This window comes from Scyliorhinus torazame, chromosome 21, assembly GCF_047496885.1.
Source record: "Scyliorhinus torazame isolate Kashiwa2021f chromosome 21, sScyTor2.1, whole genome shotgun sequence".
Classification (NCBI taxonomy): Eukaryota; Metazoa; Chordata; class Chondrichthyes; order Carcharhiniformes; family Scyliorhinidae; genus Scyliorhinus; species Scyliorhinus torazame.
Window position 1 is genome coordinate 36,000,032 of NC_092727.1, and position 26,041 is coordinate 36,026,072.

The following is a 26,041-nucleotide window of genomic DNA, read 5'->3' on the forward strand; positions in this document are numbered from 1 at the left end:
GTTCTAACCACGTTTTGCCTGTCGGGAACAGCCGGCGGTGGCTGAGGACACAGTCCAAGGCCGCCCTGGTGGGGGGGCAGGATGATCCTTCACCGGTGGGGGGCCTCACAGATGGCCAGGCAAACGATCGGGCAGCACCGATCCGCGGGCGCGCGCAATCTCGGGGGTACACCTACATTCCTGGTGCCACTCCGCGGGCTGTGGGATGAGATGATGATGTTGGAGTCAAAGATGCAATAAATTCAGTTCAAAGAATTGAGGTTTCAGTTTGTGAGCAAAATCATTAGATGCTTTAACCCTAATCTGAATGAAGGGGCCAAAGATACACAAAACAGAAGGGAGTAAGTGCCCCCCATATCAAAAAGTTGTTACTTTACCCAGAGACTAAAAGAGAAACTGAGATTTGGATCAATACACAAAACGAGGATGAGTCATCAAGTTGGCTGCTGGGGGAGCATGACACTAATTACTTGACGTAAAATTCTATCAATCTTATTTGCCACAGGACACTTGCAGCACACTAATTCTTTGATCTCGTAATTTCTGAAAACTTACCAGGCAATTGATGGCATAATCGAGAAGTTGTCTACGTCTGGGTGAGCTTCGAGGTAGCATTGTTAAATTGGCCTGGCTTATTAGCTCAACCATGTTGGAGCACAAATTTTGTGGAATGAGCTTCAATTCCTCAATATCCCTGAAACATACAAGTTATATATGTGACAACAACAATAATTAGCATTTGTGTCGAGACTTTATAGGAGAAGAAAAAAGATGTGTGATGCAAATAATAGAAACCAAGCCAAAGGGATAGATATTGGCCAGGATTTTCCAGCCCTTCCCGCTGATGCCATTGGAGTGGGCGAGCTATGCAAAATGTCGCAGACATCAGTGGGTGGTGGTGGTGAAGGGGGAAGGTTTTAGTGGTGGAATTCCAAGTCAACCGGCCTGGGTGTCTGAAGGCACAGCTGCACGTGGTGGGGCAAAGGGAAGGGGATCCTGGACAAGAAACCAGAGGCAGAGGGAATAGCAAGTTCTTCGACAGAGGGAGAGATAGAGGTGCCATGTTGTGGGACTACAGGAATTAATACAAATAAACAGCTGTCAGATACCACTGAATAGGGTCACAAGTTTAAATCATGAGTCATGAAATATGCATTCAAAGACCTTGAAATGTTCTTGCATTAAGCATACAATTAAGGGCGTGTTCCCCATTCTCCAGTCTCCATTTGCACTGATGTCTCAGTTGCAGAACGCTGTTTATGTCTCAAAAAACATTTCCTTTCAAGATTTGAGAATGCAAAGGGAAAAATCATTTGAGGAACTTTAAATAGTGTACACCTTAAAAACAAGATTATACTGTGATATAACACCAGCTCATTCTTTGATTCGCTGAGTTCTGTCTCCACGTTTTCCCAATTAAAATTATAGTCCTCTTGAGAAATTTTACCAGAGGCAGAAAATTACAGTTTGTTTTAACAGGAACCAACTCAAAAGACATATCAATAAAACTTAACTTCAGCTCTCTACGTTCTCAGATTAAATTAGATATCCACCATGACTGAGGATTGTGGCCACCTATGACGACCCACAGGCACGCACCCATTCCTTCTTCTTTCATCTCAACTTACCCCTCATCCAAATAGCTTTTGACTTCCAAGTCTCAGATGGTGTGAGCATGTACCCCTTTCATTCGGTCCCCCTCCCCCATCACAACTCAGCACTTGTGCCTGTCTCTTTTTCAGAACTTCAGGAACTCAAATCGGGAGACTATGGTGGAAGGCGAAGAGAGGAAAACACAGAAGGAAGTGATGAAGAAACATCTTCATTCTCACTAATGCCTGCAGCCAGCAGCTCAGATGCTGGAAGTGTATAGTTGAGAAGATAGCTTACTGGTGGAACTCACACTTCGAAATTAGCAATGCGCCTAGTATATTGTTACAAACGCAGTCTTTATAAGCCAGTTTTTTTTTACTGTCTCATTTAATTTAGGATAAAACAGAATGACCTAGACTGGGGTTAGTGAAATCAGAATCAGTTTCAGGTGATTTGGTTGTGCAGGGGCAGAGGCCCAGGTTAAAACCCATGGAAGTGTCATGGAGGGGGTAGCTCAGTCTTTCTAAATGCAGATTCCCAGACTCAGATGGAGAGATAGAGGGCGGGATTCTCCGACCCCCCCGCCGGGTTGGAAGAATCCCCGGGAGGTGGCGTGAATCCCGCCCCGCCGTTCCGACGCCGGGTGCCGTATTCTCCGGCGCCGGTTTTCGGGTGGGGGCAGGGTTTACGCCACGCCGGTCGGGGGCCATTGGCAGCGCCTCCCCCGGCAATTCTCCGGGTCCCGATGGGTCGAGTGGCCGTCAGTTCCTGGCCAGTCCCGCCAGCGTGAAATGGACATGGTCCCACATGGTGGGATCTGGCTGGTAGGTCATCTAGTGGAGCCCTCGGGGGGGGGGGGGGGAGGGGGGGTGCGGGGGGATCTGACCTCGGGGGGGGGGGGCCCCCACAGTGGCCTGGCCTGTGATCGGTGCCCTTCGATCTGCGGGCAGGCCTGTACCGTGGGGGCACTCCTTCCTTCTGCGCCAGCCTCTGTAGGGCTTTGCCACGGCCGGAGCGGACGAGAACCCCCCTGCGCGAGCGCAGGAACACGCTGGCCGATCTGTGCATGTGCGGAACCTGGGAGGATTCCGCAACTTCCGGTTGGCCCGACGCCGGAGTGGTTCGCGCCGTTCTTGGCGCTGACGTCAGGCCATCCCGCCAATTGCGGGAGAAGCCCGCCCAGAGAGAGAGTGAAAAGAGCTGCTGCCATTTCAGACAGAAGGAAAGACTGCTTTTGTTTTTGCCACCAAGCAGAATGCTGATGAGAATAGATTTCCTGTTTGGGGGGGAGCAATGTGGAAGGAAGGCTACACAAGCAGGAAGGGGGGAGGGCAAAGGTTCATGATGGCATGCAGAGGTGCATGGAGGTGAATGAGGATGACAAACAATGGAAAACAGAGAGCAGTCCTTGGGGAGAGATTCCGGACCACAACAAGGCTGCATGAAAAGCTCACAAGCAAGGGCATGCACAAATACTCCAAATGTAGATGTCCAATAGGAACATGGGCACCTGGAGGTGATTGCCTTCGGGTAAGGGTGGTTGAATCAAGGAACAGACTTCTTCTTGAGGCTGCTAGCCATTTCCCTCTAGGTTGCTGACTTCCTGCTTGGTCTGTTACACCAGTCCAGCTCACTGATATCACTCTCACCAGGTGGACTGGAGAGAGTGATATGAGTGAGCTGGACTTGTACAAAAGGCGTGATTTAACGGGGAAGAAGTTGAGTCCTGTTTTGCACACCTGCATCGAGAAAGGCACCGCTATTTCACCACACTTTGCTGAGTTTTTTGGACTTGGCAGGGCATGCCCCACTGAGGCCGCATTTACATTTCTTGCACTAAGCTCACCATTTAAGGAAGACAAGTCATGGATCGGAGCACCATTTTAAAATTCCGCCTTGATCATTTGACCCCTCTCGGACACCTCAATGCACCAAATTTACCTGACACAGGGTCCTTGAGCCCCCATTTTTTAAAGACAAGGCACCCCTGGGTATGATCCCTGACATGGGCAAGCTGGCACCTGGGCACCTTGGCACTGCCATCCTGTCAGCCTGGCAGTACTGCTGCCAGCCTATCATTTTCATCAGGGTGGCACTTCCAGCATGCCTGGGTGGCACTGCCAAGGTGGCAGGCTGGCAGTGTCAAGGTGCCCAGGTGCCAGCGGAAGTGCAAGGGTTATTACCACCCTGCCCAACTCAACCACCCACAGGTCTCCAATGACCTGGGCGCCCCCTGGGCACGCCCTGCCCCCCCCCCCCCACCCAGGTGCCATTCCAGCGCATCTACCTTTGTGTGGACCAGTACTAAGCAGTGGCCTGGTGAGGTCTCCCAGGACCCTGAGAGAATATGGCTCATTTAAAAATGTACAGCTGGATCTCGCCCAGCAAGGGTGAGGTCCAGATCATCACGTCTTACAAGACTTGGGTTGTATCTCGTGAGACCTTTCGAGCATTGCGAATCTCGCGAGAGGCGTGTCGCGTTATTCAATGGCATTGTCACGTCGCCAGGTCGAGTGCGATGAGGCATTTAAACCACACCCTTAAATAGGGCACCGGACCTACAGCGGGTCCTCCTCAGCTGACAGCTGATGGACGAATCGGCTACTGGCTCTCCAGGTGATTTGAAGGAAAAGAATAATAGAAAAGAATAAAAGAACAATAGGAAAAGAAAGTTAAACACCAGTACTCAATTCCCAGTTTTTACTGGTGCTCCATTTTTAAGTATACAAGACCAGTTAGAACCAGTATTCCTATTTCCTGGTTGATACTGTTTTTCCTGTTTGGGTTGCGCATATTGAATGAGGTTTCAAGCACTCAATCCTGCGCAGGATCCCACTATTCTGGTCGGCAGGTCAGGTGCTGCCTGAACCACCCACCACTGCATTTAGCCTCAAAATGCGAGAATTCTGCCCTAGATTCTGAATAAACGATTAGTGAACAGCAATTAATTCGAGAAGGCATATTTGATATAGTTATTGAAGCTACCTATTAAACCATAATTATTCAATCTTGTATATTTGCGTTAATAAATGGGAAGAAAACCGATATATATCAACATGATTACAGGAGAATTTCATCCAGACTAATGATAAGACTCGAAAATAAGAAATTCCAATTAAGTGTGTAAAATTTAAAGTAATGACAGCAGAAGTATTGTCATACATTGCGGCCTGCCAGAGAGGATTGACAGAGAGCAGAATGCAGGCACTCCAGCTGCCAGTACTGGAAATCAATCTGAAAAGTGTTATCCATCAGATTCAGTGCTGATGAAAAGTGTCTGAAATTCAGCCTCACATTCAGTAGATGTGACTTTTATGAACTTGCCGGACGGTGTTTAGAAAAAAAACAGCCTGGATACAGCGTATATTGAAAAATAGTAGGAGTGGGAGGAAACACTCCTTAATGGAGGTATTAGTTACAAAATGCCTTTCCTCTATCTTTTAAGTCATAATTTAGAATGAGGTAAGGGGCTCCTGAACTGTAAATTAGACATTATGAGCTGAAGCTTTGGTAAGTGCCTGTTTCTGAGGGATTGGGGGGTTAAATCACCTTGAGGTTGGAGATCTTAGGGCGGCACGGTAGCACAGTGGTTAGCACTGTTGCTTCAGAGCACCAGGGACCTGGGTTCAATTCCGGGTTTAGGTAACTGCGGAGTCTGCACGTTCTCCCCATGCCTACGTGGGTTTCCTCCGGTTGCTCCAGTTTCCTCTGAATTCTGAATTCTCCCTCTGTGTACCAGAACAGGCGCTGTAATGTGGCGACCATAAGCTTTTCACAGTAACATCACTGCAGTGTTAATTAAGCCGACTTGTGACAACAATAAAGATTATTATTATGAGCAGCTCTGATTGGGGCTGGAATGGCTTCATGTGCGGTGAGGAGGACAACACCCTTTCCAGAGCTAATTCTCCAGCCCACATTCTGTTGGCAGCTTCAAGGCAAACCAACATTGTAGTTGTTGTGTTATGTTACCTCGAGTAACATAAGCTGCTACTTCATGTAGGCTCTGCTGAAAGATGCTCCAGACTCGGAGATAAGTTTAACGTATTTATTGAACGATTAACAATGCTCTTAAATGAGTTCGACACTCTACTAATCTGCCTCTAGTAACTCAGTCGACTCTGCTAACTATACAAGCTTGCTCTCGACCATGTGCTAGGGGGTGATGTTGCTGATAATCAACACTGTCCTGCTCTCTTGGTTTCTGCCGGTGGAAGAGGCAGAGCCTGTGTGCCTTGTCCTTTTTGTATAGGTCGTGTAGTGCGCCCTTGTGGTAATGCCACCTCTGGGTGTCCTGATTACCCACTGGTTGTGTCCTGTTCTAATGACCCATTGGTTGCGTGTCTGCATTTCATGACATCTCTGGTGCTCCCTCTAGTGGTTACTTAGTTGTAGTGTATTTACATTAACCCCTTGTGTATATACAGTGATGCATATCACTACATCCCCCCTTTTTTATTGTTACATATTTTCTGTACCTTGGTAAAGAAAATTGTACAAAGCATGTAGATAAATGATGACATGTACAAGTTGTGATGATATTGATGATTATACAAAGCCAATTAATATTTATGAGTCCAATCTTAATAAAAGAATTTGTGAGTCCAAACTTTATGAATTTGTTCGGTTGAGTTGCTTTCTTCTTCTGTTGTTGAAGTGGTGATGGCAATGTTGTCATTTCTTTGTGAACGTCATCAGGGTTCTTGTGTATAAGTAACCAGGAAGTCATCATGAGGTGTTTGAATGGTCGAATCACTTCGTTGTCTGATTTAGACTTTTTTTTCGATGCTTGTGGTAACGATTCTGTATGTCATTTTTGTTGTCTGACACAGACTTTTTTCTGTGTTTGCGGTACTGATGCTGTATGTCATCCTCCTTGAAAGCTGGTTTGCTTGTTTGTAGGGAGCAAATGCAAATTTGCGAGATTTGTTGTCATGCCATGGTATGTTTGTACTCTTGCCATTGTTTGGAGCTGTGCAGTTACATTGTCCTTCTTGTGCAGAGTTGTACCATGTCGTACAAGTTGTTGTTTCATTGTTGTTGTTTTTGTTTTTTTTGTCATGCTTGTTGTTGCTGTTGTTGCCTTTGTTATACTTCTTGTTGTTGTTTTTGTCATGCTTGTTGTTGCTGTTGTTGCCTTTGTTATGCTTCTTGTTGTTGTTTTTGTTGTTGTTCTTGTAGTTTTTGTTTAGATCCTTGGGGTCAATGCAAATGCGTAGGTCCCCCAAGACTTTTTTATGCGCACCGTCAAGCTGGCCCAGTCGGTTGGTTCGGTGACCTTAGAGATGATGCCTTTCTTTTGTAAGCTGGTGAGCTCTGCTTTCAGTCGCTCCCTCAGTGGAACTGGTACTGTTTGTGGTGCGTGGACCACTGGTTTGGCGTCAGGCCGCAGTAGAATCTTGTATTCATATGGAAGCATGCCCATCCCGCTGAAGACATCTGGGTACTGGGTCAGGATGTCGTCGATGCTGGCCTGAAGATCCGGATGGGACAGCGTGGTGTAGACCCATCGGATGAGGTTCAATTGCTTACAGGCGTGCGCACCTAGCAGGGACGCCCTGTCTGGTTTAACAATCTTGAAGCATAGGCTTGTCTGTATGTGCCGGTTGGACGCTGTCAGGTGGCAGGACCCCAGTGCCCTAATTGCATTGCCAGTGTAGTCCTGGAGTTTTCAGGCAGCTGGAAGGAGCTTGGGAGCCTTCTTGATTCTCGTGACGTCCGACTGCGAGATCAGTTTGGTGGAGGCACCTGTGTACAGTTTGAATTGGATGGGGCACTGGTTGACATCCATCACTGTATTCCATTCGTCCTCGAAATCCGCGGCAAGGATTGACAGGACTTGCGATGTGCCCGGTGTGGCGTATTCGCACTTCGTGATGATGCCTACTTGGTATGTGTTATCCAGGTAGTCATCGTCTGGATCTGTTGCACTACTTTGATCAGAGTCATGCGTTCGGTGTTGCACATCTTGTATGGGAATTTTGAGTTCTTCGTCACTTGTCTCACATACAGTGGGTAGACATTCAGTGTCTTCTTGTTGGTTAAATGAGCTGGGTAGACCTTCATAGTTTTCTGGTGGCTCAAATAAGCTGGGTAGACTTTCACGGTCTTGTTCATGCATGGACTTCGCTATGGAGTCTTGAGTTGCTTCCATTGTGGAGTCTGTCAATGAGCTCTCCATGGAGACTTGTATCGCACTCTCTGTGGAGTCTTTCATTGCTCTCTGTGTGGAGTCGTGCAGTGGTCTCGCTGTGGAGTCGATCTGTGCACTCCCAATGGGGTCGTTCAGTACTCACTGTGTGGCATAGTTTTCTTCTTGGGTATTTGACAGGTTGCTGTCATCCAATGTATCGACGATCTGCCATTGCATCATTGGATTCATCTACCATGAGTAGAGGCGTGTTGAGCTTTTCAAACCGTGGCGCTGATGCTTTTATTATCATCATATTCGAATAACTCAGCCATGTCTCAGTCGTATTCTTCGATAAACAAATCATCTTCTTTGCTTTCAGATTTGTCATTGTGCTCTTCACTTCGGGTGCTGCAAACTGCTTGTCCCAGGGCAAACTGCTGCGGAGGTTATGTTCGACTGCTGGTAGAAGTTCAGGCATTGTTCTGTCTTTCGAGGTGAAAGGATTGTGTTTTGTAGCTTTAAAACTCTTTCTTTCAATTTTCAGACATTTCCCCTTTAAGTGGGCGTGGTCCGGGGGCCTCTGCATCATGACGCTAATGAGGTAAAGCGTAGGAATGGATTGCGCATGCGCAATCAGAGTTTCCTTTACTGTGAGCTCTTTTCGCAACTGCGCATGCGTGGTGCGGTTCTCGGCCGTTTCGTATTCCCGGTCGTGTTGCGCATGTGCCGGGCCCCGGGATGAACGCGCGAAATGGCTGCCATCGGCAATTTGGAGGCGCTGCATCCGGGAGATGGCCTGAACACTCTGCACCTCGTGGGAGGCTTGTTTCTCACTCTCAGCATTTTTGCATGGTGAGTAGCAATTTTGTGAATGCTCATTCACAGTGCACGTTTCAATAGTCACTTTTAAGGTCATATGCTTCATTTTCAGCAATTGATCTCGCAGAGGATCAGAGTGGACACCAAAAACGATTTGGTCTCAGATCATGGAGTCAGTTATGTCACCGAAATTGCAGGATTGCGCTAGCAGCCTAAGGTTAGTTAGATAACTATTGAAGGATTCGTCTTTACCTTGCATCCTTTGCTTGAAGATGTAGCGCTCAAATATTTTGTTCGTGTCCACCTCTCAGTGTCTGTCGAATTTGTCCAGGATGGTCTGGTATTTTGTTTTGTCCGGCCCTTCTGAGTATTGAAATGAGTTGAAGATCTCTATCGCATGTTCACCCGCAATGGTGAGTAGAAGAACTATCTTCCGAGCATCGGTCGCGCCATTCAGGTCGGATGCTTCCATGTATAGTTGGAATTTTTGTTTGAACGAACGCCAGTTAGCACTAAGATTACCGGTGGTCCTGAGTTGATGAGCAGCCTAAATCTTGTCCATTGTGCCTGGATTCGGTAGCTGGTTGTCTCTAACCTTGCTGAGTTGAACTAGGGAGATTGAGCAGTCACTCCTGTACCATGTTGTGTTTTGTTACCTCAAAGCTGCTACTTGATATAGGCTCTGCTGAAAGATGCCCGAGACTCGGAGATAAGTTTAACGTATTGATTGAACGATTATCAATGCTCTTAAATGAATCCGACACTCTACTAATCTGCCTCTAGTAACTCAGTCTACTCTGCTAACTATACAAGCTTGCTCTCGACCATGTGCTAGGATGTGATGTTGCTGATAATCAACACTGTCCTGCTCTCTTTGTTTCTGCCGGTGGAAGAGGCAGAGCCTGTGTGCCTTGTCCTTTTTATATGGGCCGTGTAGTGCCCCCTTGTGGTAATGCCACCTCTGGGTGTCCTGATTACCCATTGGTTGCGTGTCTGCATATCATGGCATCTCTGGTGCTCCCTCTAATGGTTACTTAGTTGTAGTGTATTTACATTAACCCCTTGTGTATATACAGTGATGTATATCACAACAGTAGTCAGGACCTCAAGTAGGAGTAGGAGTTAGGCCTTTTATTTATATATAAAAAGGGTCTCATGCCTGCTCCAGTCATGGGTAAAGAAGGCTCTTGTTTGTCTTTACCTAATGAGGCAGATGATGCAATTCCTTTTGGAAAGGTGCCCATTGTTCTTGTCCACTGCCTCAGGGACAAAGGAGGTATAACAGGTGACACCAGCCTAACTTCTAGCTCAATGTTTATTTTTACAGTTATATGTTTATTTCATTTTCTGCAATCACTACCAATGTCACATAAGCATGAATCATGTGTGCACAATGAAGTCATGTCTGTATTGTCCCAACAATGTGGTGGAATCCTCAATGCAACGTAGGTTTAGAAAAATGATACCTGGACGACAGGGGTTGAGTTACGAGGAGAGATTACTCAAATTAGATATGTTTTCACTGGAATTTAGAAGGTTAAGGGGTGACTTGATCAAAGTGTTCAAGATATTAACAGGGGAATACAGGGGGCTGGATTGTCCGTTCTAGAGGCTCGGTGCCGGCACAAATGGATAATCCGATGGGAAAATCAACGCGAACCGCTCACTGATTCCGGTACCAGTGGGGGGCTAGCACCGTCGCTGTGTGAAACGCCTGCAGGTCGCGCGGAAAATGGCCGGAGAATTGCCGGGTCCTGGGCTGCGCATATGTAGGGCTGACGGCCTGCACCGGTTGCACCAGAAAACATGGCGCCGGCCAGGCTGGAACCCTAACCCACCAGCCCTGACCCCATAGCCACCCCTGTCCACCTCCCACCACTCCCCCAGCCCCAACAGAAGCCCCCCAGCTAGCGGCACGGATCCCGCACAAGTGTGGCGGCGTTGGACACTATCCGCAGTCGGCTCGCTGGGTTCCCGACCGCTGGCACCACATGTGGCCCGCGCCATCGGGAATTCGGCCCATCGGTGTCGGAACATCGTGGGTGGGCTGATTGATGATGCGCCAACGGTGTTGCAACTGCGCGCAGCGCGAGTCCCGATGATGCCGGTTTGGAGGGGCGGAGCATCGCGGACCAACGACTAACCAGCGCTTGCCCTGATTCCGGCAGCGGGAGCCGTTCTCCGCCTGATCACTGATCCCGATTTCGGCGCCAGGCTATCGAGAATCCAACCCAGGGGGAATAAAGATAAGAGGCCAGTTCCCCTTTAACAGGATCATCCACTTTTCCGGCAGCACACTCATGGCTGCTGATTTCCTAACACGGCGGGGTTGCCCACAATGAGAAACCCATTGGCCCGCATCCGGGTCGGAAAATCCCGCTGCCGGCGGGAGTCAGCCGCACCAGAAAACAGGTGGGACAAGGCATCCCGCCCAAAGTGATTGGAACTCTCTCCCACACACAGCAGTTGAAGCTAGAACAGTTGTTAATTTAAATGTCAGATAGATAGATTATTGTTAAGCAAAGATATTAAGGGATATGGGCCAAAGGCAGGTATATGGATTTGACTCCCATCCATTGACTCTGTCTACACCTCCCGCTGTCCTGGGAAAGCGGGCAGCATAATCAAAGACCCCTCTCACCCGCCTTACTCACTCTTCCAACTTCCTCCATCGGGCAGGAGATATAAAAGTCTGAGAACACACACTATCTGATTCAAAAACAGCTTCTTCCCCACTGTTACCAGAATCCTAAACGACCCTCTCATGTATTGATCTGATCTCTCCACACATCCTCTCCACTGAGTAGTACTATACTCCTGTATGCTTCACCCGATGCCTGTGTCTATGTATTTACATTGTGTATTTTATGTCTGCCCGATGTATTTTCATTTCATGTATCGAATTATCTGACTGAACTGTACGCAGAACAATACTTTTCACTGTACATCGGGACACGTGATAATAAACAAATCCAATCCAATCCATGATCTCATTGAATGACAGGAAAGGCTCCAGGGGCCGAATGGCCTATTCCTGTTCCTATGTTCATACATACCACAGCATATGCTAATTCTGTGGTCCTTCTTAATACATTAGTGTCAACAAAGTTAAAGCTGTAACCGACTTTGTATTTTGGACTTACATTGCAGTCGACACATCCCAAGTTTATTTAACATCTTTCAGCCAGTAGGTGAAAGGAAATTTAATTTCATCAGCGTGAGCAGGTTTTGGAGGTGAAAGATGATGGGCAGGTTTCTCCATCCCGATCTGGTGCGACACGCCATCGGGATTCTCTGTTTCACCGGCTGGTCAATGGGGTTTCCCATTGTGGGGCAGCCTCACGCCGTCGGGAAACCCTCCGTCTGCTGGTAAAATAGAGAATGCCAACGGCAGAGAATTCAGCTCGATGGGTCTCTGCCACTGTAACGGTTTCTCGTTACACAAGCTCACATAGTGCAGACATCCTGCAGCCTGCATCGCTATGCAGTGATTATTACAGGACAATTACAGCCAAACTGTTGTTTGTTAGTAAGAAGTCTTACAACACCTAGTTAAAGTCCAATAGGTTTGTTTCAAATCACTAGCTTTCGGAGCAGTGCATTCATCTGAGGAAGGAGCAGCGCTTCGAAAGCTAGTGATTTGGAACAAACCTGTTGGGCTTTAACCTGGTGTTGTAAGACTTCTTACTGTGCTCACCCCAGTCCAACGCCGGCATCTCCACATCATGTTGTAGGTTAGGCATTTTGCTCCAATTGTGAGACTCTGTTGAGAGGGTCATTCCATATTGTTTCAACTTTGATTGCAATGCTCATAAGTCCAGTCTCTGAGGCTTTCATATTGATCCTCGTCGACCGCCGGAGAGGTGGTGGGTGGGGGGTGACGGTGTCTTGACAGACGAGTGGGAGGCACGACTGGTGGCCTTGTGGTTTGAGGTTTCTGGAGGTGGCAATTCGACATGTGGAAATGGAGGGGAAAGTGGTTGTGGGCAAGCAACCTTTCGCAGTGCCCTTCCATTCCTTTGCACAATGGAGCCATCAGCCATACGTATGACATAGGATCTGGGCGCGGCCTGTTGAACAACGACAGCCGGAGCAGACCACCCACCATCCGATATCTTGATCCTGACCGTGTGTGCCGGGGACAGTACGTCCAGATTGTGCATGTGCATCATAGCCCAGCTTCTGGCTGTCGCAAAGCTGCTGCAGCTTCTGCAGCACCGGGAGGTGATCAAGGTTATAGAACATAGAACATAGAACGACACAGCGCAGTACAGGCCCTTCGGCCCACGATGTTGCACCGAAACAAAAGCCATCTAACCTACACTATGCCATTATCATCCATATGCTTATCCAATAAACTTTTAAATGCCCTCAATGTTGGTGAGTTCACTACTGTTGCAGGTAGGGCATTCCACGGCCTCACCACTCTTTGCGTAAAGAACCTACCTCTGACCTCTGTCCTATATCTATTACCCCTCAGTTTAAAGCTATGTCCCCTCGTGCCAGCCATTTCCATCCGCGGGAGAAGGCTCTCACTGTCCACCCTATCTAAACCCCTGATCATTTTGTATGCCTCTATTAAGTCTCCTCTTAACCTTCTTCTCTCCAACGAAAACAACCTCAAGTCCATCAGCCTTTCCTCATAAGATTTTCCCTCCATACCAGGCAACATCCTGGTAAATCTCCTCTGCACCCGCTCCAAAGCCTCCACGTCCTTCCTATAATGCGGTGACCAGAACTGTACGCAATACTCCAAATGCGGCCATACCAGAGTTTTGTACAGCTGCAACATGACCTCATGACTCCGGAACTCAATCCCTCTACCAATAAAGGCCAACACTCCATAGGCCTTCTTCACAACCCTATCAACCTGGGTGGCAACTTTCAGGGATCTATGTACATGGACACCTAGATCCCTCTGCTCATCCACACTTCCAAGAACTTTACCATTAGCCAAATATTCCGCATTCCTGTTATTCCTTCCAGAGTGAATCACCTCACACTTCTCTACATTAAACTCCATTTGCCACCTCTCAGCCCAGCTCTGCAGCTTATCTATGTCCCTCTGTAACCTGCTACATCCTTCCACACTGTCAACAACACCACCGACTTTAGTGTCGTCTGCAAATTTACTCACCCACCCTTCTGCGCCTTCCTCTAGGTCATTGATAAAAATGACAAACAGCAACGGCCCCAGAACAGATCCTTGTGGTACGCCACTTGTAACTGAACTCCATTCTGAACAATTCCCATCAACCACCACCCTCTGTCTTCTTTCAGCTAGCCAATTTCTGATCCACATCTCTAAATCACCCTCAATCCCCAGCCTCTGTATTTTCTGCAATAGCCTACCGTGGGGAACCTTATCAAACGCTTTACTGAAATCCATATACACCACATCAACTGCTCTACCCTCGTCTACCTGTTCAGTCACCTTCTCAAAGAACTTGCTAAGGTTTGTGAGGCATGACCTACCCTTCACAAAGCCATGCTGACTATCCCTGATCATATTATTCCTATCTAGATGATTATAAATCTTGTCTCTTATAATCCCCTCCAAGACTTTACCCACTACAGACGTGAGGCTCACCGGTCTATAGTTGCCGGGGTTGTCTCTGCTCCCCTTTTTGAACAAAGGGACCACATTTGCTATCCTCCAGTCCTCTGGCACTATTCCTGTAGCCAATGATGACATATAAATCAAAGCCAAAGGTCCAGCAATCTCTTCCCTAGCCTCCCAGAGAATCTTAGGATAAATCCCATCAGGCCCCGGGGACTTATCTATTTTCAGCCTGTCCAGAATTGCCAACACCTCTTCCCTACATACCTCAATGCCATCTATTCTAATAGCCTGGGTCTCAGCATTCTCCTCCACAACATTGGGCAGGTGTATGGCTGGAAGCGTCATCCGCAGGTCCCTGTTCATCAGCAGTTGATCTGGCAACATGCCAGTGGACAAGGGAGTCACCCGGTACGCAAGTAGTGCATGGTGTATGTCAGAAGCGGAGTCCGAGGTCTTACGGATGAGCTGCTTAATGATGTGAACCCTTTTTCGACTTTGCCATTGGACTGCGGATAGTGCGGACTGGAGGTGACATGCCTGAAATTGTCGCTCTTGGCAAATGTGGACCATTCTCGTCTGTGGAAGCACGGGCCATTGTCGCTCATGGCGGTATTCGGGATGCCATGCCGTGAGAATGTCTCTTTACACCCTTTGATGACGGTTCATGAGGTGAGGTCTGGCAGCTTCAGCACCTCAGGATAGTTCGAAAAGTAATCGATGATTAAGATATAGTCACAACCATTCGTGTGGAGTAGGTCAATGCCAACCTTCGACCACGGAGAGGTCTCTAGGTCATGTGATTGGAGCGTTTCCTTGCTCTGAGCTGATTGGAACCTCTGACAGGTTTCGCAGTTCAGGACCATGTCCGTGATATCCTGCTTGATGCCGGGCTAGTAGACAGCTTGCCGGGCCCTGCGTCTGCACTTTTCTCTGCCCAGGTGTCCCTCATGAATCTGCCGCAGCACCATGCTCTGGAGACGTAGCGGGATGACTATCCTGTGCAGCTTGAGCAGGTTGCTGTTGATCAGCGTCAGGTCGTCCTTGATGTTGTAGAATTGAGGGCATTGCCCTTTCTGCCAGCCATTGCTGAGGTTGTGTATGACCCGCTGCAACAGGGGGTCTTTGGCCGTCTCTTCTCGCCGGGAGAGTGCTTGCACACAGTTGTACCTGAAATTCAATGTGCTGGATGATCTCCAGTGGTTCACTGGGTGAATTGACGGAGTGGGACAATGCATCGGCGATGATGAGCTCCTTGCCAGGTGTGTACACCAAATTGAAATCATACCTCCGGAGTTTGAGCAGAATTCTCTGCAAACGAGGCGTCATGTCGTTCAGGTCCTTTTGGATGATGTGGACCAGAGGCCTATGATCCGTCTCAACAGCAAACGTTGGCAAGCCATAGACATAATCATGAAATTTGAGGATGCCGGTGAGAAGACCTAAACACTCCTTTTCAATCTGCGCATATCTGGTCTCAATGGGTGTCATTGCCCGTGACGCGTGTGCTACTGGTACCCAGGATGACGTGTCATCTCTTTGAAGCAACACCGCCCCAATGCCATCCTGACTCGCATCTGTGGATATCTTGGTCTCTCAGTCTGCGTCAAAGAATGCAAGGAGGGGTGCAGTGGTGAGCTTGGCTTTCAGCTCCAGCCACTCTGTTCGGTGCTCCGCCTCCACTCAAAGGTGGTTGATTTTTTCACCAGGTTGTGTAGGGCCGTAGTGTGTGTGGCCAAATTCGGGATGAACTTGCCAAGGAAATTGACCATTCCCAGGAAGTGCAGTACAGCCTTCTTCTCCTCGGGGACTTTCATTGCCTCGATGACATTAATTTTGTCTGTGTCCAAGCGCACACCATGTTCCGAAATTTGATCGCCCAGGAACTTCAGCGTGGCTGTCCCAAAACAGCACTTGGACCGCTTTAGCTTGAGGCCATGTTCATGTATGCGTCGGAATACTTTCTTGAGTCGCGACACATGTTCCTCTGGGTTGTGGACCAGATTATGATATCGTCAACGTAGAGACGAACCCCTTCTATTCCCTCCATCATATGTTCCATGATGCGATGGAAAATCTCTGATGCCGAGATGATGCCAAATGGCATTCGGTTGTAGCAGAATCTGCCAAAAGGTGTGTTGAAGGTGCAGAGCCTTCTGTTGGATTCTTCAAGTTGGATTTGCCAAAATCCATGGGATGCGTCCAATTTTGTGAAGAAGCGCACGTGTACCATCTCACTTGTGATTTCTTCCCTCTTCGGGATGGGGTAATGTTCCCGCAGAATGTTTTTGTTTAGATCCTTGGGGTCAATGCAGGTGCGTAGGTCCCCCGAAGGCTTCTTTACGCACACCATCGAGCTGACCCAGTCGGTTGGTTCAGTGACTTTGGAGATGATGCCTTTTTGTTGTAGACTCGTGAGCTCTGCCTTCAGGCGCTCTCTCAGTGGAGCAGGGACACGTCGTGGTGCGTGGACCACTGGCTTGACATCAGGCGCAGTAGATTCTTGTACTCATATGGCAGCATACCCATCCCGCTAAATACATCTTGGTACTGGGTTAGGATGTCGTTGATGCTGGCCTGAAGATCCAAATGGGACGGTGCATGGTGTAGACCCTTTGAATGAGGGTCAGTTGCTTGCAGGCTTGCGCACCTAGCAGGGACGCCGTGTCTGGTTAACAATCTCGAAGTGTAAGCTAGCTTGTATGTTGGCTGGACACCTGCAGATGGCAGGATCCCAGTGCCTTGATTGCGTTTCCATTGTAGTCCAGGAGTTTGCAGGCAGCTGGAAGGATTGTGGGGGACTTCTTGATTCTCTTGAAGTCCACCTGCGAAATCAGGTTGACGGAGGCACCTGTGTCCAGTTTGAACTGGATGGGGCCGTGGTTTACCTTCATCACAGCATGCCATTCGTTCTCGGAATCCACGGCCAGGATTGATTGGACTTGCGATGTGTCCGGCATGGCGTATTCGCTCTTCGTGATGATGCCCACTCGGTAAGTGTTGTCCAGGAATTCATCATCTGGATCCGTCGCACTGACTGGATCAGAGTCATGCATTCGGTGTTGCACACTTCTGATGCGCTGCTGTCAGAATTGGGAGCACTGGTTCCTGACTGGTGGTGCAGATCTGCACAGGGCTGCATAGTGGCTTGGTTTCCCACAGTTTAAACAGTGTTTGCCTCTTGCAGGGCAGTTTTTTAAAAAATGGGCTGTGCCGCAGTTCGTACACGTCATCGGCGTCATGATGCTCAGTGCGTCGTTGCACATGTGCAGTGCGGTTCTCAGACATCTGCACCTGCGCAGTACGGTTTTCGGCCGCTTCATGGTCCTGATCGCATTGCGCATGTGTCGAGCCCCGGGAAGAGCGTGCAAAATGGCCGCTTTCGTCAATGTGAGGTGCTGCATCCGGAAGATGGCCTGAACACTCTCCACCTCGTGGAAGGCTTGTTTTTCACTTTCTGCCGTTTTGTACTGTGAATAGCGATTTTTAGAATGCTCATGCACAGTACACATTTCAATCGCGATTGGCAGGGTCATGTGCTTGATTTTCACCAATTGCTCTCGCAGAGGATCAGAGTGGACTCCAAAAACGATTTGGTCTCTGATCATGGAGTCAGTGATATCACCGAAGTTGCAGGATTGCGCTAGCAGTCTAAGGTTAATTAGATAGGAGTTGACGGATTCGTCTTTACCTTGCAGCCTCTGCTTGAAGATGTAGCGCTCAAAGATTTTGTTGGTGTCCACCTCACAGTGGCTGTCGAATTTGTCCAGGATGGTTTGGTACTTCGTTTTGTCCTGCCCTTCGGAAAAATGAAAGGAGTTGAAGATCTCTATCGCATGGTCACCCGCAGTGGTGAGTAGAAGAGCTATCTTCCGAGCATCAGTCACCCCATTGAGGTCGGATGCTTCCACGTATAGTTGAAATTTCTGCTTGAATGATCGCCAGTTGGCACTAAGATTGCCGGTGGTCCTGAGCAGATGAGGAGCCTGAATCTTGTCCATTGTGCCTGTATTCAGTAGCTGGTTGTCACGGATCTTGCTGAGTTGAACTAAATAGATTGAACAGTCACTCCTGGTATCATGTTGTGTTCTGCTGCTTCGGATAACACAGGCTGCTACTTGTCGCAGTCTTAATTAAAGGATGCTCCAAACTCTGAAATGAGTTCAACGTGTTTATTGAACTATTAACACAGTTCTCAAATGAGTTTGACTCTCTGCTAATCTAACTGTAGTAACTCAGTCGTACTGTACCAACTTGCTCTAAGCCATGTGCTGGGGTGTGCTGCTGCTGATCAACCCTGTCCAACTCTGTAGATGTCTGTCTGTGGAAAGAGGCAGGGTGTGAGTGCCTCATACCTTTTATAGTGTTTATGTCATGCCCCCTTGTGGTGATGCCACTTCTGAGTGTCCTGACTGCCCATTCGTTGTCTCCTATTCTGAGTATTCATTGGTTGCATGTTTGCATATCATGACAGTAGACTGCTCCATCGTAAAGTCCAGCAGGTTAAATTTGCCTGGGACTTTTCCAATTCATTTCTGCTGCCAAAAACAAAGAACCATTTCAAAGACGAACTTGGCTACCGACTGAAGATCTGAAACGAGGCACTGGGAAGGTTGTTTGTCTTTGAGACAAAAGCAGAACTTTTCACCTAATGGCAAATAGAGAAATTGGGTGGGATTCTCCCGCAATTGACGGCGCGGCCCGTACTGGCGCCAAGAGCGGCGCGAAGCACGCCGGTGTCGGGCCGCCCGGACGTTGCGGAATCCTCCGCACTTCCGGGGGTTAAGCCGGCGTTGGAGTGGTTGGCGCCGCACCAACCGGTGCCGAAGGGCCGCCACGGGCCAGCGTGAGTTGGCGCATGCACAGGACTGCCAGCGTGTTCTGGCGCAGAACCACCAGCGTGTTTCCTGCTCATGCGCAGGGGGTTTCTTCTCCGCGCCGGCCATGGCGGAGCCTTACAGAGGCCGACGCGGAGGGAAAGAGTGCCCTCATGGCACAGGCCCGCCCGCAGATCGGTGGGTCCTGATCGCGGGCCAGGCCACTGTGGGCCCCCATCCCCCCCTGGGCTGGATCCCTCCGCCCCCCCCCCCCCCCCCCCCCCCCCCCAGGACTCCGCAAGCCGCCCTCCAAGCCAGGTCCCACCGGGATTGACCATGTCTATTTCACGCCGGCGGGACTGGCTGAAAACAGGTGGCAGCTCGGCCCATCAGGGCCCGGAGAGTTGCTGGGGGGGGGGGGGCTGCTGCTGCCAATGGCCCCTGACCGGCGCAGCGTGATCCCCGCCCCCGCCCGAAAACCGGTGGCGGAGAATTCGGCAGCCGGCGTCGGAGGGACGGGGGATCGGAGAATCACGCCCATTGCCTGTATTTTATGCTCCAGTTTTAAATTAATTTAAAATTATATTTGTTCAACCTTAAAATAGAAGGAGGAGTCAGGCTGTGTACAGGAAAATGGATCAGACTGATGGATTTGTTAATTAAAAACACACAAGTGTGTTTGAGGTTGGTGAGATGATGGGGTGGCGTTGCCTTAATTACTGCACAAGATTACAAAATGCATTGCTTGAAACCTTAGTGAGTGAGCCCCAGATGACATAAAGGTCAGACTGGCCTTGGGCAGTGGCTAAAAGGCAGCTCATTGAGAGCTTTGTTGCCATAGCTAGAAAAAAAAAGATTAATAATATCCAGGCTTGAGCTGACAAGTGCCAAGTAGCATTCAAACCACACAAGCATCAGGCAATGACCATCTCCAACAGGAGCTAATCTAACCAGCACCCTTTGACATTCAATTGCACCACCATTGTTGAGTCTCCCATTGTTAACATCCTGGGGGTTACCACTGGCCAAAAGCTGAACAGGACTAACCATTTAAACTTCCTATGACTACAAGAGCAGTCAAAGGTTAAGAGTTCTGAAGTTGGTAACTCACCTCCTGCGTCCACTTGCCTGGATGAGTGCAGCTCTCAACGAAACTCAAGAAGCTTGACACCAACCAGGGCAAAGCAGCCCGCTTGATTGAGACTCCATCTGGAAACATTGATCCCTCCACCACTGGCGCACAGTAGTAGCCATGTGTGCATCTATAAGACACACTGCAGGAACTCACCAAGGTTCCTTAGGTAGCATCCTCCAAACCCACAACAGCTACCATCTAGAAGGGCAAGGGCAGAAGACACATGGCAACAGAACCACCTTGAAGATTCCTTTTGAGACACTCACCATTCTGACTTGGAAATATCTTGGCCTCCCTTCACTGATGCTGGGTCAAAATCCTGGAACGCCCTCCCTAACAGTACTGGGGGTGTACTTCCACGACATGGCAGCGGTTCAAAAAAACAGCTCAGCACCACCTTCTTAAGGACTATTAAGGATTGCCAATAAATGCCAACCTAGCCAATGATGCCCACAACCATTGAATGAATGAATAATACATTCCTTCCTAAAATACCACAGGGAGGAATTTTGAAACAAAGCATTTAACGTTCCTATATTATTATTCCACTTTAAAAATTCAAGGCCCAAGAATGTACAACACTGGAAGGGGGTTACAGGATTGTGACTGAAGACAGAAAAGTAGATAACTATGATGAAGTCGAGAGCAGAAATAGTTAGCACTGTGACCCCATGGAAGTTAAGGGGTTGGATTCTACGATTTTGGGGCTATGTCCGCAGGATCCGTGGTGTTTTACGTGGGAAAAATCGGCGAGGCCCCAGCCCTGATCCTCCGACTGCTGTGGGGCTGGCCGCCGTGCCACGTAAAACGCACGGCCTTCCCGATATAACTCGGCCCATCGGGGGAGGGCCTTCAGGTAACGTCCTGAGGCCGTCCCAACAACGTGCAGCGCACTCCTCGATGACAGTGTTTTGAAGGGGGCGGAGCATCCGAAAACAAGTACCGGTCCCGATCGGTCGTAAAAAGGGATTCTCCGCCCGATCGCCAAATCCGAATTCGGCGTCAGAAAGCGGAGAATCCCACCCACGCTCTATTCACTCTGAACAAAGCAAAGCTCTTTGAAAGACTTTCGTTTTATTGAATAAATAGGTTGCAAAAGGCTAGGGATCGTTAGTTCTATATTTAGTTGCGTTCAGTTCATTTGATCTCATGCTTAACACATTAATTTTAATGAAGGAAAATGTTACCAAGATTCCTATTCCTATCCATTAATATTAACTGCCCCTAGAAGTGTGAACATCAGACAAAAATTGGTTCAAGTTTCTGTATGATGTCCCCTTTAGCTAATTAACAGTTTAAAGCCTGATACATAAATAATAAGAGTCGAGGAACAGGAGTCAGCCATTTAGTCCCGCAAAATAGTTTCATCTTTGAATGAATTGATAGCTAATCTCTCTTTTTTTTTCTTTATTCTTTCATGGGAGGTGGGCATCGCTGGCAAGGCCAGCATTTGTTGCCCACCTCAAATTGCCCATTTCAAAGGGCAGTTAATAGTCAATCACATTGCAATGGGTCTGGAGTCACGTGTAGGCAGGATCAGGTGAGGACGACAGATTTACTTCTCCAAAGGGTAGAAGTGAAGTTTTTATGACAATCATCAATGGATTATGCGATGGAATTTTCCACCGTTCTCGCCGATGGGTTCGTCTGGTCACACCGACAGCGACACCCTGCCGGCAGGGGGTGGGAACAACAGGGAACCCTGGCAGAACCGGAATATCCCACCACTGGCCAACGACGAGCTGCCTCCGCAATGCACAACATGGGGAATAGCAGAGGGGTGGAAAATCCCAGCCATTATCATCCATTACTGAGTCTAGCTTTTCAATTCCATGATTATTAATCACATTTAAATTCCACCAGCTGCAATGGCATTTGAACTGTCGGCTCCAGAATGTTGGGTCAGGCCTCAGGATTATTAGGGCAGCCTGGGAGCACAAGTGGATAGCACTGTGGCTTCACAGCACCAGGGTCCCAGGTTCGATTCCCCGCTGGATCACAATCTGTGCGGAGTCTGCACGTTTTCCCCGTGTCTGCGTGGGTTTCCTCCGGGTGCTCCGGTTTCCTCCCACAGTCCAAAGACATGCAGGTTAGGTGGATTGGCCATGCTAAATTGCCTTTAGTGTCCAAAAAGGTTGGGAGGGGTTATTGGGTTGCGGGGATAGGGTGGAAGTGAGGGCTTGAGTGGGTCGGTGCAGATTCGATAGGCCGCATGATCTCCTTCTGCACTGTATGTTCTATGTTCCATTAGTTGAGTGTTGTTACCAGTACGTCACTGCCTCCCCCTCAACTCCATATGCCTGCTTTTGTCCCATATCCCTTAATGCTTTTGATCAAAAAAACTCTCAAACTCAGATTTAAAGTTAACAGTCAATCACCCGGCAACAACTGCTGTTTGCAGAAGACAATTCCAAACGTCTATCACCTATAGTGCATAGAAATGGTTCCTAACTTTACTCTTGAAAGGCCGAGCACCAAATACCAGGGGCGGGCTTCTCCGATCGCCAACGCTGAAATTACGTTCGGCAATCGGCCAGAGAATCCCCGTTTACGCAGGAATCGGGGGCATGACCTTTTTACGATGCTCCACCCCCTCAAAAACGGCGTACTCGTGGAGTACGCCACACGCCGTATGGACGGCCCTCCCCCGATGCTCCGCCCCAAAAGGGGCCGAGTCCCCGACGGCGTCGCTCGCGTGTGCTCACAGTGCCGCCACAGACGGAGGTGGGGAGCCGTTCCACTGGCAGGGGTCTTCGGCAGGGGCTGGGGGCACTGGTGGTGGGGGGTGGTTGGTCCATGTGTGGCCCATGGGTGGCGAGGCTAGCTACAGGGGGGGCAGTTTTCGGCTGGCCGGGTCCGTGCGCGGCCGGCGTCATGGTGCACAGTGCAGCCGCCACCATGCGTATGCGCTGTCACGGACCCAACCATTATCTGGTTGTATTCGCAAGCAAAGCCGGAGCTTTAGACATCCCAAGTGGATCCCATGGGAGAGCGTGCCATGTAGCATGTAGGGCTCATTGCCTCGCATCCCAAACACACTTTGATGCATGGACACTGTGCTTAAACACTGCAGGAGGCATTATCACAGATGCAGCAGCCAACTTTTGATCACCTCGGGGATGGGCTCCTGTGCCGGCTACATGTCCGCGTCCAAGTGTATGTCAGGTGGTGGGGACAGGGCATGTCAGGTGGGGGGGACAGGGGGCATGTCTCGGGGGATGGGGCGTGGGATTGGTGATTGGTACTCATCGCAGAACAAAGAGCCAGAGACGTCATACTGGTTGTGATGAGGGGATTTTAATATCCCTTGTACAAGTGTACACCACTGCACCACTCTAGCAATGGTGCTACTCCAGCTATTCCAACCCTCACATCCCTCTCCCCCAGCCCACCATAATGCCCCTTGCGACCTCAAAGCACACTCCACTCCTTACCCCCCTCCTCCTCCCCCCCCCCCCCCCCCCGCCTACTCTCCCCCCCCCCCCCCCCCCCCCTCCCCAGTGCCTTCAGTGATCCTTTTGTGCTTGGCCTTCCTTGCTCTACCGTTATGTCTAGGTGTATCCCCAGGATGCACATCAAAAGTGAAGGCAGCCAGCTTCTTACTACATCTTCGATGCCCCTGACGGGTGTCCTCTGGAGGCTCTGGGGCCGAAGGGCCCCTGTATACTTGCTGGCAGTGCATGCACAGCTGTGCCGCCCTGTTCCGGGTGCAGGCTGCGAAACATGGCCTCATCAGAGGGGTGGAGCTGATGGCCACATTTGCTAGTTCATAGGATGGCTCCAGGTTGCCACGCAGCGCCCCCTCCTCCCGGTGTATGCCCATTGGACCCTGGGGTTCACTTTGGGGAGCCCCGGCTGCCCCTGCGTCATCTGGTTCTTCCAACCCTGGTGACTCCCCATCATCTGCACCATGGCCACAATGCCCTCAGCGAAGTTCCTCAGTGATTGGGCCAGTCTGGAGGCCAGTCTTCCTGGACACGCTTCCCGAGCTGCCGGCCGCTGCCAGTTTAATCCCAGGTGGCATTGGCTGCCCTGCGCTCACCATCTGGGACCCTAGGAGGAACAGAACAACCCTCCTGGCCTTCAACACGTCTAGGAGTCTCCCCATGCCCACGTTTCCAAACCTTGTGGCCGATCGTCTTGGCGCCATGGCTGCGAATTGAGTGGGGTTCATTGTACAAGGTCTGCTTAAGTGCTGCTCGACTTTCTTAGCGCGGGACTGGGAAGCCTGGACCCGGTAAATCGGCTGGCAAGCCTTCAGTTGTGGCGAGAAGCCTGTGGGGACTCGTTAAGTGGACCAAGTCATTTTGAATAACGTTACCGGCCTCACCGGGCCGAGTGCCGGGAATCTCGCGGCAGTTCCGGCTCGCTACCACACTTTGAAATCTTTCTGAAGAATTGTGACATTTCTTTGTTTCATAATGTCTGGCATGTCAGTCCCTTTCCTACTATCAATACCGACGCAACCTGTTCCAGTTCCTTACTTTCATCTCTCCTGTCATCATCATTAGCAAATCGGCCACATTGTTTTTCACCCATCCTCGTTTTCCCAAGACACTTGTAGAAGTATTTCTTTGTTGATTTTGATATCCGTTGCAAGTTTCCTCTTGCAGCTCTTACTATCAGCTTTCTCAGCCTTTTCTGTTCCTGGAATCGCTTCCGTTGACTGAGGTCAATGTCTTTTGCATTCTCGAAACCTTTTTCCGTTTTATTGTCTCCGCTTGCTGGGGGCAAGGCATATATGGCACATTGTGCTTCCTTCACAGAAGGGATTTTGCAATGTATTGGTTTTTTTTTTTAAGGCAAAGCGGACTTGCACAGTTTAAGGAAAAGCAAACTGCGGGATTCTCCGTCGGCGGGACCCTCTGCTTCACTGGCAGCGCACCCACACCCGCGGGTTTCTCGACGTGTGGGGGTGGCCTCAATGGGAAATCCCATTGGCCGGCTGTGGGAATGGAGAAATCCGTTGCTGACAGGAACTTGCCACGCCTGGACTGCGGGGACGGAGAATCCCATCCAAAGGCTACAGCCATTGAAGAAGCGAGTTAGACCTGGACAAATCAATTTGTGGAATGCAGAGGCTCATTTGAATGGAAACAACGAGCATCAATTGACTCGTTTCAAACTCATTTACACATGGCGAAACCTGTTCAGTTTCAGAATATCAGGAAAAGGTTTCTTGAACCCAAAGAAAGGGAGAAATGTAAGTGATTTTATTCACAGGCCTCCTGGTGGATCATAACATAGGAGAGAAGTCAAAGGAACATTCCTCCCACTTGACTTGAATGCAGTAAGATGAAAGAAACCGAGCGATATGAGCCAACTCGTCTTGGCAGAGAACTTTAAATGCTTCAGGCCTTATGCTGGAAACAAAGATTCAGGAAGTCAGCTTTTGTCGTTGGATGTGTAAAGAATGAAATGGAATGGAAAAATAAGCCAGTCATCGCATAAAAAGGGAGATTATATGGTTTCTTTCATTTTTTTAAATTTTGAAGTGAGGAATGTGGTTGAATGAAGAAAGTAACATTACTTACGGTTGAAAAACCATGTAGGAAACTAAGAATTTGTTAATATCATCCACTGTCAATTTGTTGAAGTAATTTGGTCTGCTGGCTTTCTGGTCTTTGAAGAATTTGAGAGAGAAACAGCGAATCTATAAATAACATGAACAGCATCATTATGTCAATGATATGTAAAAGGGAGATATTGTCAACATGGTCAATGCTCTAAAGAGCTATAATATTGTTAATCAACACAGCAGTTTTGAAAATAGTATCCATTCACTGTCTATGAACTCTAATGTGTTGAGACGAGAAATGTTTCCCCGTTCAAAATTATATAAAACCATGACTTACCCATTACCTCATCAAGACCTTTATCAATTCCATTCAATTGAATAGAAACAACACAACTCATATAAAATAAGTAAGGAAATGTTTTATAATAAATATGTTCATTGGGGAAATATTCTGCCACAACAATAC

At 48.9% G+C, this 26,041-nt stretch overlaps 1 protein-coding gene across 3 annotated transcripts in view; it reads right to left on the minus strand.

The window, feature by feature from the left end:
- LOC140398254 (otoancorin-like) overlaps window positions 1-26,041 on the minus strand; it is a 164,977-nt gene that overhangs the window by 56,099 nt on the left and 82,837 nt on the right. For all 3 annotated transcript variants that reach the window (XM_072486700.1, XM_072486699.1, XM_072486702.1), the window contains 2 exons: window positions 25,592-25,710; window positions 556-694 (listed from right to left, as the gene is read on the minus strand). In XM_072486700.1, coding sequence (XP_072342801.1) covers window positions 556-694; window positions 25,592-25,710 — 258 coding nt within the window. The remainder of the gene's footprint in view (window positions 1-555; window positions 695-25,591; window positions 25,711-26,041) is intronic.